This window comes from Magnolia sinica, chromosome 1 (assembly GCF_029962835.1).
Source record: "Magnolia sinica isolate HGM2019 chromosome 1, MsV1, whole genome shotgun sequence".
Classification (NCBI taxonomy): Eukaryota; Viridiplantae; Streptophyta; class Magnoliopsida; order Magnoliales; family Magnoliaceae; genus Magnolia; species Magnolia sinica.
The window spans coordinates 11,828,571-11,847,661 of NC_080573.1; the positions used below are offsets into that span (position 1 = coordinate 11,828,571).

At 39.9% G+C, this 19,091-nt stretch overlaps 1 protein-coding gene across 1 annotated transcript in view; it reads right to left on the reverse strand.

Moving 5' to 3' along the window:
• The window catches only part of LOC131240000 (protein EXPORTIN 1A), a 52,031-nt gene extending 42,263 nt beyond the window's left edge, over positions 1–9,768 (reverse strand). The window contains exons 1-2 of the mRNA XM_058237987.1: positions 9,398–9,768; positions 8,384–8,500 (exon numbers count right to left, since the gene is read on the reverse strand). Of these exons, the coding sequence (XP_058093970.1) occupies positions 8,384–8,500; positions 9,398–9,496 (216 nt within the window). The 5' untranslated portion in view covers positions 9,497–9,768. The remainder of the gene's footprint in view (positions 1–8,383; positions 8,501–9,397) is intronic.
• Between the last annotated feature and the right edge of the window lie 9,323 nt (positions 9,769–19,091).

Here is a 19,091-nt window from a genome sequence, read left to right on the forward strand (position 1 = left end):
TAACCTACAAGCTTCAGCAAGTGTAAAACGATGAGGGTTTTATGACCACACTGAAGAAGACACATTATGGGTGTTGTCGTCATCGTTCGCGCCTTGCCTCAACTATTTGGGGTCTTGCCTTCCCCAATAAATAAATAATAAAAAAATAAAAAGAACTAATTGGGGTCTTTTGGGTGAAGTACTCATGTTCTACCATTCTGATGGAGACATCACGCATACGCACGCCACCCCCTACGCACATACGGAAGGAGACGGCGGGCCCCACCATCGATCTGGCTCGATGAGGACGTTCGGGGAGGGCCTCCTAGTTAGAAGACAGAGTTTTGGTTCATTAGAGTGGGCCCAATAATCAAGTAAAGCCTATCATGGGATCTCATGATCGAGGCCCACTAGTCGGATTGATTTCATATTTTAGGTTTTGATTATTTATGTTATTTAGAATATCATGAACGCTTTAGATTAATTTGATTAGTTTTTATTTTGATTTACTTCATCGCCAAGTAATAGGTTGCGCACATGGCGCGAGTTTTGGAGTATAGAGTTTTCTTATAAATAGGCAACCCTTGTAGTTCTTTTGATTCATTAAAGTTAAATAAAAAAATTCAAGCGTGTTTTTTCTGCTTTCTGAGTTTTTGAGTTGTGAAAAAAAATTCAAGCGAGTACGAAGCCCTCCCTTTTCGAAGGGCTAACTACCGTAGTGTGAAACTACATCTATCCTAATCCGCCCCTACCCTCTTTCATCCATATATCTCACCTACAGCCATCCTCGCCTCAAATCCATCAGTTTTGCAACGGATCTTCTCCCTACAGCCAGTTTCCAAAATCTGGCCCTGCAAGAGAGCTGAAACTTCGACGGAGCACCGCGCACAGCCCATAACTCGGATTGCCCTGAAACTTTGGGGGTTTGGAGCCCACCCCTACCCGACCAGGGCCAAGGAATCAGTTTCCGGGTGTGGGACCCGCTCGCACGTGTAGCCAGGCTAGGGCGCACGTGCGCCAGGCCCTGGCCCGCTGTCCACTCGCGTGAATTGTCTCCCGGTTCAGGTTTTCTCTTATTTTCCCATTGTCATGCCTATTTTCATAAACCCTAGCCCCAAATTGCATTACCCTTAATTTATTTGCCTTTTTTCACCCTAGGGTTCCTTGAGTTAAAATTAGTGAATCCCTAGGATTAGGAACGGATTATTGTGCACGTGTGGATGATTATTTCTTATCTGAGTATCGTTTGGTTCATAATTTTTATTGATCTAGCCCTAATATGTGTAGGCCTAGACCCGCATACTCCCCTTAATTGAATGTTTAGACTTTCATGTGGGATATGAAATTTGTGTAATTTTTTCTGAACTAACGTGATCTTAAGCCTGAAATCTCGCACATCATATTTGAATTTCATGTCTTGTATCACATTCCACTCTATTAAGGACCATATACTCAATTGAACCATTGTCACCAGGTATTTCTTACTAACTCCACCCACATCCTTTTCGACATTGCCCTTTTGGAGCCTTCAACTAGAACCAACTCATTCTTAACCAGTGCAATTCTCAACCTTAGTAGTAAAAGAACAAATCATCCAAGTCTACTTCTCCTCATCTTCTTCTTCTTCTTTTTTCTTCTTTTTTTTTTTTTGAGAGGTAACGATTACTTTATTAAAACAAGATAGAGAAAACAGGAAGAGGGTGCTAATCTAAGTTCTCACAAATGCCTTCATTTCTAATTCTATCATTCCTCGTCTTGCCAATCATCCATCTTAACATCCTCATTTTCACTACACTCATCTTATGAACATGTTGTTCTTTGATTGCCCAACATTCTATCTCGCCAATCTTATAGTTGTCTTATAAAACATCCCCTTCATTTTAATTAGCATACGGCGATCACAGAAAACTTTTTTCTGAAAGGTAGCGATCACAAAAACTCCCGAGGCACATATCCACTTCATCCATCCAACCCTAATTATGTAAGCAACATCCTTCTCAATCTCTCAACTCCCCATGTATTATTGACCCAAGATATTGAAAATGGTCATTTTGGAGTACTTCTTGGTCAGCAATCTCAACTAATTACTTATTTCTACTCTATTATTACCAAAATTGCATTCCATATACTTTGTTTTCGTCTTACTAATTTTAAAACCTTCATATTCTAAAGCATCCTTCCATCATTCAAGCTTTGTACTTATCACCTCCTTTGCCTCATCAATCAAAGTTATGCATTTGCAAACAACATACACAACGGGGCCTCTTCCTGCAAATGCCTCGTTAACTCGTCCATTATTGATGCAAAAAGATACAGGCCCAATGCCAACCCTAGGTGTAAGCCTACAACGATTAGAAACTCACTTGTCTCTACACAGTTGGTCCTCACATTTGTCATTGCTCCCTCATACATATCTTCAATCATGTCAATAAATCCTCTTGAAACTCTGTTCTTTCCCAACAACACCACATTATTGCTCTAGCGACCGTATCGCATGCTTATTCAAAGTCAATAAGGACCACGTGAAGATCCTTCCACCTCTTCGTATATTTCTCAACAGCTGTCTAAGTGAGAAAGAGCCTTATTGGTTGACCTTCCTAGCATAAATCCAAACTTTCTAATATACATTGCCCCATGCCTTAATCTCTGCTTAATTACTCCCTCCCACAGTTTCATACTATGACTGAATAAGTTTAATCCCACAATGGTCAACACGGCTATATACGTCTCCTTTATCATTATAATAGGTATCACGGTACTTTTCCTCCATTTGTCTCGCAATTCCTTCAATCTTACAGTCTTGTTGACAACATTGTCAACAGAAATAGACCAATATCTCATGTGCACTTCCAAACCTCTACTAGCATGTGATGAGGACATCCGAGCACCATATTGGAGGAGGGCTGAGCCAATCTCCTTATGACTAGACGGCCATTACATGGGGCCCACTCGGCCCAATTCACATTCCTAGCCACGTTGAAGACCTCACATGCATGTTCATACATCTTTAAAGACCCCACACTGGGAAGATGCACGTGGGTTGCATATGGGAGCTTGATGGACACATCGGACCGTTGGATTGAGTGGACACAATGATTGGACTATTGGATCACTATTAAACATCTTGATCGTGGACCCCCATGGGCCACGAAATAGTTTAGTTGTTTAGATTATTTACATGCTTCGTTATTTTGGTATACCGTATATTTGTGTTGAGATTAGGGAGTTAGGAACAACTTTTAATTTATTAAGTGTCCATATGTTGAGAATCTTATCTGAGAGCGTCTTTTTGTAAAAGCTCTTTTTTAAGACTATAAAAGATATATAGGTGTGTGAAGCCCTAATGCCATTACTTTCTAAGAATTTTATTTTATTTAAATAAAAAAAAATGTGTTTTCTCTTCTTGATGCGATTTGAAGAATACTCCATGTGATTTGGAGCTTGGGTGTGGTGTGATTCCATTCCCCATTCAACAGAGGTGTGAGGCATCCATCTATCATCTTCCTTCTCTCTTCCTTTATATCCAAAAGAGATATTTTCCCAAAAACATCATCTCTCTTCTTCCCTTCATATCCAAGACCATCCAAATCATCTTTTTCTTCAACTTTTCATCATCCAACTTCAACCCCAACTGAAATCAACCATTGAGGACCCAAAAACCCTATCCAACGACTCACACGTGCAAGTCCCTAGGCTGACCGTATGGACAACTGCTCAATCCTTTGATTTCCCCTTACTTTCGCCATCAAAACTCCTTGATTCTCCATCCATAACCCTACCCTCAACCTTAAATCCCAAATTTCCTACTTTCCCCAATTTCTAAAAACCCTAATTCCAAAATCCCCAATCCTATAAACCCTAATTTTCAAATTTTCCCCTTCCTAACCCTAATCAAAAAACCTACAAATATGTCCCTTGAGCGTGGAGCGTGCCTATGCTAATTTGGAAGTTATATCCTTCCATCAGGCCTAGTTTTAATTGATTTATGTGATTTCTTAGCATGCGGACATGTGATTTTGGTTAAATCAGATTTTATTGCATATTGTTTACTCTTAATTACTTGGTAGGTTAGCATCTTTTGTTAATTGAATTGCTTTATGGACTCTTTCATAATCTTCAAGTTGCATGCTAGCATTAAATCATGTGTCTTGCATCAGTATGGCATCTAGTTCTACAACCCTTCCTATCTTCATCTTTTAAAAGCTTCTTTCACTTCGGATATCCTAACTCACCACTCTCCTTTAAGTCTATGATTTTCTCTATCCCTAAGCTCTTAGGGTGGCCATCTTAATGAGTATTGTGTATGCGTGCACATTCATATATTTTTTGTTGGAAAATGGAAAGTTTTAAAAGAGAGTTTTCTCTTCTTGTAGGTGTGATTTATCGAATCTTCTTCTCGAATACTATAGTGCTTCCATCTCCATTATTCTCTTTACTGAGTTGGGATTGTTCCCCTATATAAATATAGGGATGTTCAAAATATAATCAAGACCAAGATTGAGCAACAGTCAAGGATTGAGATTAATGGGGTTTGCTTTATTTGCTTTGTGGGACAACAAGACTTCAAGCTTAGTGCCATGGCTTTTTTCTATCCTTTTTTTTTTTGCTGAATTTCTCATAGAAGCTTTTTCTCTTATTGTGGTAGTGATTTATTGAATCTAACTATCCATTATTATAATGCTTCCTTCTCCACTATTATCTTTAGTGAGTTAGGATCATTCGCTTGGTTTATTAGAGGATTGATTTGCATAGTGTGCCCTTACTGCACCGGAATCATAAGATAAATTGTCTAAAATCACCCTAAGTATATTGCAAGGAAGAAGGTCTCGATATGGTTTTAAGTACAACCCAACCTAATCCTCGGAAAATCCAATCGTTGAGTAAAACTTGTAATCTCATTTTCAGGTCACATTCCTTTATTTCTTTTCCAAAAATCGCAAGGAGACCCAACTGAGTCAACATAAAATCGCTGTAATACAAAAGGCACAACTTTTTTGACAATCTTGTTTACTCAATTACCAAGTTAGGGCTAGTTGAGTTGACCCATTTAGCTACGGGAGTATGTCATCATCATACCCTTGTCCCAACTATTTGGGTGGGCGGGCTTCTAAGATTAAATCACAGAAGTTCAGTAAGTACTTCATCAAGTCTTTTTACATACCCTTGTCCCAACTATTTGGGTGGGCGGGCTTCTAAGATTAAATCACAGAAGTTCAGTAAGTACTTCATCAAGTCTTTTTACATTTGAAGACTAATCTTATTTTGAGTGTTCAAAAGAAGTTGCTTGACTTTATACATTTTGAAGACATCAACTGCGCGATCAGTCTTTATCGTAAATAATGACTGAAACGTTGAACAGGGAAAATCCATTTCCTAGGCATACATTTGTTAAGTATTTTCTTGAAAATAACAATAATATGGCCATGAGGACAATAAACCATTAACATGTATATTGATAATTGTGCGTAGATAACATGACTACTATGAAGTCAACTCTAGACGCGCGGATAAAATTTTAATCCTTGATGTCTGGACAATCATTCCTTCATCTTTTAACCTACTCGAAGGAATTCAGTAGTCTCAACTCTTTTCAAAGAATCTTTAATTTTAGCATGCTAAAGTTATGTGGGACCAGACTGATTTAATGAATCTGTAACTAGAGCCCGCTCTTATGATTCACTTAAAAGAAACTCCAGTGCTGCATTCTTGACAAAGGTTTTTCCAAGTTTGAACCAGTGGATTTCTATGTCACCAATATACAGTCCAACACTGAACTGCAAAAAAGATGAAAAATAAGAAGATAACTGATTGCCTAGCAAGTCACAAAATAGGTCCTCCATGAAGCTATACTTGCTTCTGCACCCATCATTCAGCATTTTTCCAACAAGGCAGCTGCCAGATAAAGCCTAAGGGCAGAATAATTTCTGGAGCAAAGAATTTCAGTTAAACAAAACTGGCTAGGTCATTACCATGGTATTACCACGCTTGAGCAATCTGGAGTCCCAACTACATATCAATGCTGATTCATCCAATCCTGACTCACATTCCACACAGTAGAAAAGGCAGTCTTGCAGATATTTTATCCTTGTCCCCAGTTTCTGTGCAGCATTGCTGATTTACCTCATCCTGACTCGGGTCCCATCCTGTAAGAAGCACTCCTGCTGATAATGTATACCTTGTCCTCGTTTTGTGAGCTAGGTACTCTGTCTCATTGGTATTAAACTCAGCTGTATCTATTAAAAAGAATAGTGCAGCTTCTCTCCTGACTTTTCCCATCCATCCGGAATTCATTCATTTTCCAATGTCCAAAGCATCCTTCACTAGAAGTAAAACCCACTAGGATTGGTTGTCCATTACCTACTCGCTGCACCTATCGCAGCTTTTTCTTTTCTTTTCTTTTCTTTTTTTTTGGCGCTCTTGAACTGTATGCTGCAAGTCTCAGTTGCCACTGGCCACAAATAAACTTGTAATGTCTTTTTTAGACCAGCTTGCAAGAGTGAATCTGCTCATAGTAAATCAAGATAGGGGAGAACGTAATACGGATGGTTCTTTTTTGTCTTGATTGATTGTGGCTAGATACTTCTACGACTTACTTGTGACAGCTAATCATCTGGTAATTTCATTGCTTGTACTAATGAGATCACATGTAAACATACCACAAACATGGTTTCATTATAACAGCGTAGGTTAGGATCATCTTTTAGAACATGTCTTTTCCACACACTATAACAGGTTAGAAACTTTGAAAGTTTTTCTACTTTATCAGTGGGATGAGTATGAACTGCCTCTGAATCTCGTCCAAATACTTGTTCCTGCACAACAATGAAAGATGACTCCTCTTCATATGAACTTAAGAGCCAACTAACATGACCTACCTCTATATCTCGTCCAAATACTTGTTCCTGCACAACTATGAAAGATGACTTCCCTTCATATGAACTTAAGACACAACTAACATGAAGTTTCATCACTTTAGAACCTCCTACATGATGTCTTGTTACCACTCACTTCAACAATTTAAGCTCCTTCATTTTCAGTTTACTGACTTGTATTTTGCACTTCAATGCTAACACGCAAGCCTGCAATCATTTGTCAATGCTCCATGAACACAGTCCACAATCAATGAAATTGCTTAAAAGAAGCATCACTATCACTACACAAACTGCTTGAACCAACTACACATGTTCCTTGTATCCTATAGAATACACATCTATTGCAGCACTAACATAAATGCTTCACACACACCCTCTGACGTATCATTTATTCACCAGTGTTTGAATGGTTTGATAGTACTATCCTGACTATAATAATCTTCATTCCTTCAGCTGTTATCATTTCATTCTACTTCAACTAGACCAAATTTTACCTCACAAGTAAGCTTGTTACTGACTTACTGCCAAAAATTATATCAACATGATAGATTCTGTCTGATACCATTGCAAAACTTCGTTCACGTCCATCAATGTACATATCTTGGCTCCACCAACTTCTCTTTCCAGATGGTACCATGCTTCGCCTATGATTTTTACCTCTGATCCTTGGGATTCTCTTTTAAGTGACAACATCTGAATCCAACAGTTCCTAAAATTGAATATGGTTCTGATGCCTAATCAACCCATTGCATACAGCCCCCCAAAGATCATGTTAACGCATCCAAAATCCCTAACAAAACCAAATTTCAAGTGATTCTTTTCTTCTTTTTCTTTTCTTTTCTTTTTTTTTTTTTTTTTGGGAAAGATGACGATTATATTAAAAGCAGAAAAAGATACAAAAAAAGGGGGGAAAGTCAGCTGAGAAAGCAGACTGACTAGACTCCGACAAAGCTAAGATCGGTAGCCTTTAAAGAATCTACATATGTTGCCCAATCTACCAAGAGACGCCTGGATTTGGAGATAACAACTTCAACTGAATTAGAGCCGTCCGAGAAGCATCTCCCATTTCTTTCAAACCACACGGACCACCAAATGGCTAAAATGGCCATCCTCCATAGCCTGGTCATCTTCTTTCCTATGTTTATCCCATGCCAAGCAAAAAGAACTTGATCTGCCGCTTCAGGAGCACACCAGGAGATGTTGAATTGCTGACTGTATTCAGATCAAATGCTGTAAATAAAAGGGCAGCATCTTCTTCTTCTTTTTTTGACAAATAGATATTTCTTTTAGTGACTGAATAAATTAGATTGCAACCGATCAAAAGATTTAAAGATAATAATTAAAAAGGAAATTCAAATAACTACTCACTGGATTATTAGGAAAAGCAAATATGCATACAATAAGAGCGGGGGAAAAACACAACGTCATAGCAGATCCATACACCACTAAGAAATCCCAGTAAACCTTGTCATATAAGGAATTCAATACGAACGCATGTGATGAGTCAAAATGAAGGAAAAGCTACAACTAACCTGCAGTGCAAAGAACTTGGTATTCAGGTTCTGTGAGTTCTGTAAAATGTGAACTACTTGTAACCACATATCCGGGTTGTTTTGCAGCTCACGCAGTATCTGATCTGCTGCTGTTCTCTGCCACCATAAGAGGAAAACCACCGCCGGATTAGTATATTACTTACTGAAGATGACATAGCATTCGAGACACGCAAACAGCTAATATTATTCATATAAAGTAGATAAGATGGACCCATCGTGAGGATAGGGCACAATGACCAAAATGCAGAGAAAAGTTGAACAACCGCAAACATCATTGTGGAACAAAGTGCATATTTGTCCTTTTACAGGACTGAAAGATTGTGCCTTTTCCATATTACAATTAGTTCCACAATGCATTTGGGGCAGTGCACACTTTCCAAATTTGAAGCCATAAAAAGCACCTTCCAGCACCCACACAAACGCCAGCTACCTAACACAGACACCCAGACTTTTCAAATGTTTGCATGTCTGAGACTCTGAATAACCAAGATAGAAATAGGATTTCCAGTGTGTGATTAAAATGCTGACTTTACAGTTAACTTAAAGGCCCCTTTTTCCCTCGTTGAACATAGGCGGCCCACTTGAGCCATGAAAAGCATCTGACACACGTGGCATTGGGTGCAACAAAAAATATTCAAATATCCCCCCCTAAAAAAACACAATTTTGACACAGGAAATTCCAGCTTGCACTTAAAATTGCTGCAAAAACGACATCACTCGAGAATCATACTACCAAATCAACTCCAAATTCGAAAGAAGATAGAACCAAACAATGCATGATTTACAGGTTCCCTTCATCTAATTAACTCATTTGTACATACAATTTCTCCCCCATAATAACTCCACAATGTAAAAATCAACTCAAAAACTGCTTTTCTCATTCAAATATAAAAACCAAGTGAAAACCGGAAAAAAAAAAATTTAAAAACAGCAGAAGAAAAGGAAAGAGAGAAGGAGAGAGAGAGAGAGAGAGAGAGAGAGAGAGAGAGAAACCTCTTCTTTGGATCCAGTGCCATAGAAGGCCGCGACGGTAGCGTCAAGAAGCGGAACGTCGATCGGCTGACTCAAATCTCTGAGTCTCTCAGCCGCCATGGAAGAGAGAGATAGAGAAGGAGATTAGGGTTTTGAGCTTGGAATCGAGCTGGGATAGAGAGGAAGAATAAACCCTAGGAAATGTAAGGAGATCGAGTTGTGGAAAAAGTCGAAAGTCGTAAAATAGAGGGAATGTTTCGAAACCCTAGTATTTATAGTGGTTTGGACGCAGTGTCCGAAGAGAGAATATGTTCAAAATAGTCGAAGAACAGCCTCTCTCTCTCTCTCTCACTCCCTCTCTCTCGTGTTAGCGTTTTCTTTCGACTCTCTCTCTCTTCTGGTTCGGTTAAATGGTAGGTACACCTCGGACTAACGAAGTGAACCCTAGTCCGCCAGCTGGGCCATGTGTGTCAAAGCTAGCTGACGTCAAAGCTCTGTGGGACCCAATACAATGTATGTATTTTATCCACGCCGTCCATCCATTTTTTCATATTATTTTATGGCATAATGCAAAGAACAAGATAGATCCAAATCACAAGTGGACCACACCACAGAAAACAGTATTGATTGAACGTCTGTTGTTAAAAACTTCTAGGGTCCACTGTAATGTTTATTTACCATCCAACCTGTTAATATGGTCACACTGATCTGGATGAAGGGAAAATACGGATATCAGCTTGATCGAAAACTTCTGTGGCCCTCAAAACATTTTCAATGGTAAGCATTCAATCCCCATTGTTTCCTTTAGTGTGGTCAATATGATGTTTTGATCTGTATCGTTTTTCGTATGATGCTCCAAAATGATCTGAGAAAACAGATGGACAGCGTGGATAAAACGCATACATCATGGTGGGGCCTATTGAGCTTTGACACAGCTAGCTGGCTACTGTTAGGGTCACTAGCCAAACCGCGTCCAGGTCAGTGATGGTCTGATAGACCGACCTTGCATGATGCATGATTCGGTGATCTCGTGTCCAGTAAAGATGATCCTAACCATTCGAGTGATGGACTTGAATGTAAACCATTGATCAATATATAATCTCATGCGTACGTAGATTGAATGGCAAGGATCTTCAGGGGGGAATCATGATCTATAGTAGGATCTCGCTATTGAACGGTAACGATCACCTTGTACGGGTGCCCAACCATCGGGTTACAGTTCGTTTTTAATAGTCCGCGGACCATAAGACGGCTCGCTAAGGGGGGAAATTGTGGGGTTTCTCGGTAGAGGTTTGCTCGAATGCATCCAAACGTACTGTAATACGACACGTCGGGATTTCAGCCGTTGAATTCGGGCATCTTCCAATGATCCAAACCGTTTATATGACAAGCCTTATTTTCTACGAAAGAAAACCAACAGATAAAAGTTTGTTTCAACCATTTGATAATTTGGTACTTTGGCTTTGAAAATAAACGGTTGCCATAAGTTTTGTATGATCGATGGTTTGAAATACTCAATCTGAGAAGTATTGTAGAGAATCTCCCATCTAAGGAGAGAACTACCAAATAAACGGTTTTTGTAATTGGAAGAGGCCCAAATCCAACGGCTGGAGTCGCGACGTATCTTAACATAATAAATCGGGATGTATTAGAGTAAACCTCTTTAGAAACGGAAATACCATGGCTTTTAGATTCAACTGCGAAAATGCCACTGTGCTGTTAAACGATAGAAGCTTCGGGAATGTGCGAAAAGGAGAAAGGGTATTTCGCGCATGTATGGCCGGAGTATCGCTACGAGTGAACTCGTGTCGCACGTGGAAAATAATAAACACGTGCGCAATACAGAACCGCTTATCACGCCAAGGATACCCGTAAGGGCCCGTTTGGCCGGTCGGATTGGAAGGGATTGGAAGTTAAATCCCAGGATTGGCCGGGCGTGCCAAACAGAGTCGGGGATCTGATCCCAATCCCATGGACCTTAAAACAAGCCACTGACAACACCATCATTACCTTTAGGGTCCGTTTGGCCGGGTGGATTGGAAGGGATTGAATGTTATTAGGGTGGATGGCATGAATTTATAGGTAATGATGGTGTTGTTAGTGGATTGTCTTGAGATCCGTGGGATTGTTATATCCCTGAATTGCTATACCCAGTCTCTTTGGCACGCCCCGCCAATCCTAGGATTAAACCATCCCATCCCTTCTAATCCCTCGAACCAAACACGTCCCAGGCAAATTTGGACGGATTAGGGTGGATTGGATGGGATTTAAAGGTAATGATGGTGTTGTCAGTGGCTTGTTTTAAGGTCCATGGGATTGGGATCAGATCCCCGACTCTGTTTGGCACGCCTGGCCAATCCCGGGATTTAATTTCCAATCCCTTCCAATGCCATCTAATCCCTTCCAATCCGACCGGGCAAACGAGCTCTTAAATCCCATCCAATCCACCCTAATCCGTCCAAATTTGCCTGGGACATGTTTGGTTCGAGGCATTAGAAGAGATGGGAAGGTTTAATCCTGGGATTAGCCGGGCGTGCCAAACAGACTGGGTATAGCAATTCAGGTATATAGCAATCCCACGGGTCTCAAGACAATCCACTGACAACACCATCATTACCTATAAATTCATGCCATCCACTCTAATACCATTCAATCCCTTTCAATCCACCTGGCCTAACAGGCCATAAGTAGATTGTGTACTGAGTAAACTCTATACGGGGCCCACCATGATATATGTGTCTTATCCACACCAATCATCTGTTTTTTGAGATCATTTTAAGGTAACAGCCCAAAATTGAAACAAATCCAAAGCTAAAGTGGGCTACATTGAAGGAAACCGTGTGAATTGAACGCTACCATGGAGCCCATGAAAGTTTTGGATGAAGCTTATATTTTTGTTTTTCCTTCATCCACACCTTTGTGACCTTATAAACAGGTTGGATGACAAATAAATATCATTGTGGGCCCTGGGAAGATTTCAACCGTGGATATCATTATCCTATTATTTCCGGTGGTGTGGCGCACTTGAGCTTTGGATATGCTTCGATTTTGGGGTTATACTATAAAATAATCTGGTAAAAAAAATGGACGGCGTGGATAAGACAAATACATCCACAGTCAGTCCTACAAAGCTTAGGGCCTGTTTGGCCGGACCGATCCCACGGTATTCGGTGGGATGGGATTCAAAAAACATCATTATTACCCATGGCAGGGACTGTTCCCTGTTGCCATGGGATGAGGTTGAACACCCTTTTTTGTTTGTAATACAGTGGTACATTGAAAGGATATATCACCATCATTTGAAACTATTAACAATAACAAACATGTGTTATATCTAAACCATTCATTTGTTTTGTAACCTCAATTTATGGCATGGGCCTAAAAATGAGGCAGATCCAAAACTTATGTGGCCCCAAAGAATTTTTCAATGGTAAGTATTCAATCCCCATTGCTTTCCATGGTGGGTCCACTTGAGCTTTAGATCTAACTGATTTTTTGGTCCATGCTCTAAAATGACCTCGAAAAATGGGTGGACGGTGTGGATATAGCCCACACATCATGGTGAGACCTACACAACTTGCTAACATTGAGTGACATTAGCACGGATCCCGTACGATTCCATCTATCCTACTTCCAAGCATTTCGACTCTTCCCAAACATGGTGTGGAATTGGCACAGGACTAGATGCAATTCCATCCCACCTAAGCCCATCTAATCCAGCCGGCCAAACAGGCCCTTAATGAGCACGCTTACTCAGCACGCAATCAGCTTCCGTAGACCACGCGGCATCTTGATGGAGGGGACCACTTGATGAGGGACTCCTATCTCTCGGACGCGGATTTGAACCTGCCATTGCCTGCCGACGTCGCTACTGGTCGGTTCTCTGTGGCCCCCCACCATGAAGTATGAATTATGTGTTATCCAGCCGTCCATCCATTTTGCCAGATCTTGTCGGTGATTGAGCTAAAAAATGAAGCAGATTCAAATCTCAGGTGGACCACAGCACAGGAAACGGTGGTGATTGAACGCTACCATTAAAAACTTCTCAGGGGCACTGTAATATTTGTCTGCCATCCTACACGTTGGTTGGGTCACATCAATGTTTTTAACGGTGGGTGTTCAATCACCACTGTTTTCATGTGGTGTATTCCACTTGAAATTTGGATGTCTATTTCTGTGGTCGTATGTCATAGTCATTTGACAAAAAAGGAATAACCGGGTGAACAAAAGCCGTACATCGTGGTGGGCACCACACAGCACCAACCACTGGCCACTAGGGACAGGCAGAGTCAATCCCTGTCTGTCGGGCTTCCGTGGATCCGTGGGGACGCGGATTGCGTCCTACCCCCTCAAGGCATCCACGGATCGGACGCGGATTGCTGTCCTACCCCCATCCGTCCGGGCAGGGCTCTGTGGCGGCTCACCGTGTTTTCAGTGTTTTATCCAGGCCGTTAAATGATATTTTTTATAATTTTAATATATGAATAAAAAAATAGGCAGGTCCAAAGCTTAAGTGGACCACAATAATGACACCCACCGTTGCAACCTTTCGAAGGGCCAATGTGATTTTTTTTTTTTTACCATACAACGTATTAATAAGGTCATTTAGACGTGGATGAAGTGAAAACACAAATATCAGCTTGATCTGAAACTTCTCCAGCTCTGAAGAAGTTTTTAATGGCGGACATTCAATCTCCACTCTATGGTCCACTTAAGCCCTTGGACTTGCCTCATTTTTTGGCTCACATATTAAAATTATCGGAAAAAAGCTCCAAGGAAGTTTTTAATGACGGACATTCAATGTCTACTTTATGGTCCACTTAAGCCTTGGACGTGCCTCATTTTTTGGTTCACATATTAAATTTATCGGAAAAAGCATTTAATAGCGTGGATAAAACACTTACAACACGGTGGGCCTCATAGAGCCTTGCTCGGACAAATTACCATCGGAGCGGGGTAGGACGCAATCCGCATCCCGATCCGTGGATACCTCGAGGTGGGTAGATGCCCTATTGCGGGCAATTGTGACGCATGTCTTATATTCATGCCGTCCATCCGTTTGGTCCCTTATTTTAGGGCATGAGCCCAAAAATCAAGCAAATCCAATCCTAGGTGGACAATACTATAGGAAACAGTAGTGATTGACCATTGAAAATTTCCCCTGGCCACAACAGTTTTGGAACAATCCTTCACATGTATGGCCTAATCAACGGGCATTCAATCACAGTTGTTTTCGTATCATGTGGTCCACTTGAGATTTGGATTTGCTTCATTCTTGAGCTCATGCGCTTACATAATCAGAAAAAATAGATGAACTGCGTGGCGTGGCGTGGCAGGGTCAGGATGCAATCCACTTTTGTGATGATATATATATATAGAGAGAGAGAGAGAGAGAGAGAGAGAGAGAGATATGCTCCCTTGCGCACCTACACATGTGCGCACCTTTGCACACGTGTCACGGGTGTCTAATCTGAACGGTCCATATGATGTGGAATCCCATGAAAATCCCTGTGAAAAATTTTCACCCTGATCTAAAATTCTGGTGGGCCATAGCAAAGAGAAATGCAAATCAAGGGAGGAAACTGTTTTCATTTTTCATGGCCCATCAAAGTTTTAGATCAAAGTAAAACTTGGTCCGGGGGGTTTCACGAGGTGCTGCTTCACATGAACGGTTCAGATTTTGGATGCACATCACGTATGATGGGTTCTCAAAAAAGTTTGTATGTAGTATGTACGAAGGGTGAGCGTTTCCGTGAGCGTGTGTGTGTATTGCATGTGATGGTTGTTCGTACGTTAGCCTGCTGTGGATGGGCTGTGTTCACACCAAGTGGACTTTCCAGACTATCCGTCATGGCCAGTGAATGGAAAACTCAAATAGACAAGCTGTGGTCACGAACTCATTGACTTGTGGTTGGGATCGAATGGAAGGCTGAGATAGATAAGCTGTGGGCATGAATTCATTAACCTGTGGTTATGATCATCCAACGATTGCAGTATTTGGGCCATGGCCAATATACAGTGGACCTTGAGAACGGGAAATGTTCTGATGGGAACGTAGCTCACCGGCAAGATGGAGCTCTGTAGGCCTCACCATGGTTTGTGTCGGACATCTAAACCATGCATGACTCGAGGCAATTGGCCGTCCCAAAAATCAGATGTATTTGTAAATTGGGTGGACCACAGGTCCACAACATATGAAATAATGCAAAATCATGCCTAAAACATCTAAATCATTTCACGCAGTCACCTTGGTTTAGGAATAGCTTGAAACTTGGTGGTACCCTTCACCAGGATGGGCCATGCATGATAGATAGGTCAGCCATGGCCCCACAAAAATTTGAGAATGTTTTGATGGGTGGGCATCCACTCTCTGATTTCCCATCATGTGCCCACCAAAGTTAAAGGATGGTATTAGGGCCTGTTTGATTTTCCAAATCCAATGCAAATGCCTGAAAATAAGTAATTATTACTCTTTTACCTGGTTTGATAATGCACTTGTATTTCTCTGCTTGGAAAACGGTCCAAATTTACTGGTTTGAATTTTTGGCCCCACCGTAATATATATGATGTATTTGCGCCATCCATCTATTTTAAGGTAACATTTTAAGGCATGAGCCAAATAAAGAGGTAGATCCAACACTCAAGTGGCCCACACCAAAGGAAACAGGGGCCAGGATGTTTTTAAAGGTAATGTTTGATTCCCTAAATCCTTTAGTGTGGTCCACTTGAGCATTGGATGCGCCTCATCTTTTTGGTCATGTCCTAAATTCAGGTGGAATTATAAATGGATGGTGTGGATAACCCACATACGTCACAATAGGCCCCACGTATATTTGAGTGTCCTTGTTTCTAGCACTAAAAAAAGTAAGCATCAAATCAATCAATCAATCACTGCTATAGTTACTCAAGGAAATAATTATTAACCCATTTGCAATGTATTTATGGGGGTTTGGAAAACCCTTAGATTTTGGGCATTAGACCTAAAATGGTAGATGCATGGATGAGGGGACATGAGATTGTACCACACACATCACAACGGATTTGCAAAGCTTGACTTTACTATAACTTATCATAGTTATAAAAATTGTGTTCTCAGAAACTAATATGTGCACTAATTCATTGGCTATGTTGATGTGCTCGGGTCAATCTCAATCGTTGATCACCATCATTGGTACATGGACGTTGTGATATGCCTTGGTTAATATTTAGTGTTACTCTAATCATATAGATACAGGTTACATGAGAAGTGTTTTCACATTTAGTACTTGAAATTTAAAAAGGTTATTGTTGGGTGAGAAAAGTTAGGAACCATGGATTTTGATACCACATATGAATGTCATGGGTACTTATAATACAATGGTATGCATTATTCTATGAAATGTACAGTTATCTTGTGTGAGGTAACTTACTTTAGTGAAGATAAACAGTCTCCACAATTGAGAATCGAATTTGTGTTAATTGTGATTGTTCTTATTTTATATGGGAACCTGGGCATGCCATGTACATAAGATCTTTATAGACTTGATGTTCTGCAAAAGATAATTAATTGATAAACTTGATAATGTTTAAGGATCATGGTTATGATTGGATGGCCTCAACTCACTTTACAAGTCTACCCAAAAGGCCACTATAAACAAATGATGTTGTGCACATCTATGCGGAATTGTTGATTTTTGCACATGCCAAATTGAAAATTTATTATGTTTACATGTGAATATGTTATATGTCTATATCTGATTAGATCAAGAGCTCATTATATGTTTTTTTTTCATCAAGCTCAGCATGTGGGAGGTTTTGGACAAGTTTGAAGGGTTTTTAACTATTGACGTTTTGTTTTAATAGTTAAAACTATTTCGATCACACCTAACATTGATCAAATAGTTTGAATCTAATGATCCGATGGCCAAATTTTGATAGTGTACTCCTTATTGGCATCAGAATCTAAATTATTAGTAAATAACCATTAAAGTGAAAGTATTGAATCATGAACATATGTATGGATGAGATGGATCAACATACTTTAGGGTGTGGCATAAAAAGTTCATCAAATAATAGTGCATCATATTTGTGTACACCCCTGAAGCCTCTTGCTTTCTCATATAAATAGATCATATCTTATATTATAACAAATTAAGTAAAGAGCCCAATGCTATGTAGAGAGAAGGAGAGAGATCATCTTCTCTTCTTCTTTATCTACTCCTCTTCTTCCCTCTACATTCTACATGGAATGTGTGAGTCCACTTTGGCAGGGAACATGTGTCATCGTCGACCCCTACTAGAGGCATTGACCATGGCTCTCTGACCTCTCTCAAATTAAATAAACTGGGGAGAGATTTTTTAACACAAAGGCTTGACGTCGACAAATTTAAAGACAATCTACATCCGATCAAATTGCGCAAAGGTACATTTTAATCTAGTCATTATATAGATTAAGCTCATACAAATCTAACATTACTGCTATAGAAATGTCATATATATTAATGCATTAAATCTAAATTAAAAAATAAAAAATAAAACCAGCTGTGATTCGAACCTTAAAAGGTGGACTTCATAAAGAATATTCTTCCTTGCTGATCAAGCATCTGAGTAGACTAGACAAGACAATAATGGTTAGATGATAAAAAAGAATAATCCCGTACAACTCACTCCCACTGCACTTGTCATAGGCACGTTGTCCTAATCGCCAATCTGAATAGTCAATCCAGTGGGCTACAGGCCGACAAAGACACCCACCAACCAAATTCTTACCACCTATACATTTCTCTGCGAATGGAAGTTAAAACAAAACTGTATTGTTGTTGTTGTAGTTTGGCCATTTATAGGGAACCAATCAGATGGCCAGGGCTGTCCGATCACAGATGGCCAGGGCTGTCCGATCACAGAAATACTTTAAGCCATGGACAGTCCAAAATGAGGCCCTCCAGATGAATGGTCCATGTGTCCATTAATGAGAGTTGCATAGTAACATATGCATATGAATTGAAGTCTCTACCATTCAGTTGGTGAATAGTGTAATTGAGTTGATTCGCAAGCTTTCAATATAGTTCTAACTAATTTGGCCACTATTAGTAAATAAAATAATTTATTTCACTTCTGAATCCCAAATAATTCAATTCGGGTCAGATTAGTACACTTATTTAAAGTTTAGGTTTTTGTTATGGAAGTCGTGTATGTTTCTATCACTCTACTTTAAGTGCAGCGAGTGTGTTATCTCACCCTTTGCTATAGGTCGAACTTACAAGGACATGTACATTAATAGTATCGAATTTTTATTTTTATTTTTTGATTTTTTAGTAGTTAAGCTGGACTTGAACCCTAAATCTTGGCATTAAAACATACCATCTACCATTGAGATATGGCCAAACCCTAACTTGGTATGCTAGGCTCACCCATCACACTGTCATAATGTCAAACTTTTTCTTAATGTTGAAATCTATCATTGTAAAATGCCAAAGTGTCTAAGTCTTTGTCAATCTTGATATTGAGGACTAGAAAGGGATTTGCTAGAAATAGAATACATCCCAATATAGAACAATAGTATAGGTCCATGCGATGTAGGGTCCGCTTTTTGCAGGTAAAATATAAGCTGTTATACAACTTTTTGTCGGGAAATTCTTGAACATAGATACGATGACAACCACATTTGTGAGTTCCCAAAATAATCCCACCTGGTTGAAAATGTCTTTTCATATCCTTTAAATATTCAAAATTTGAC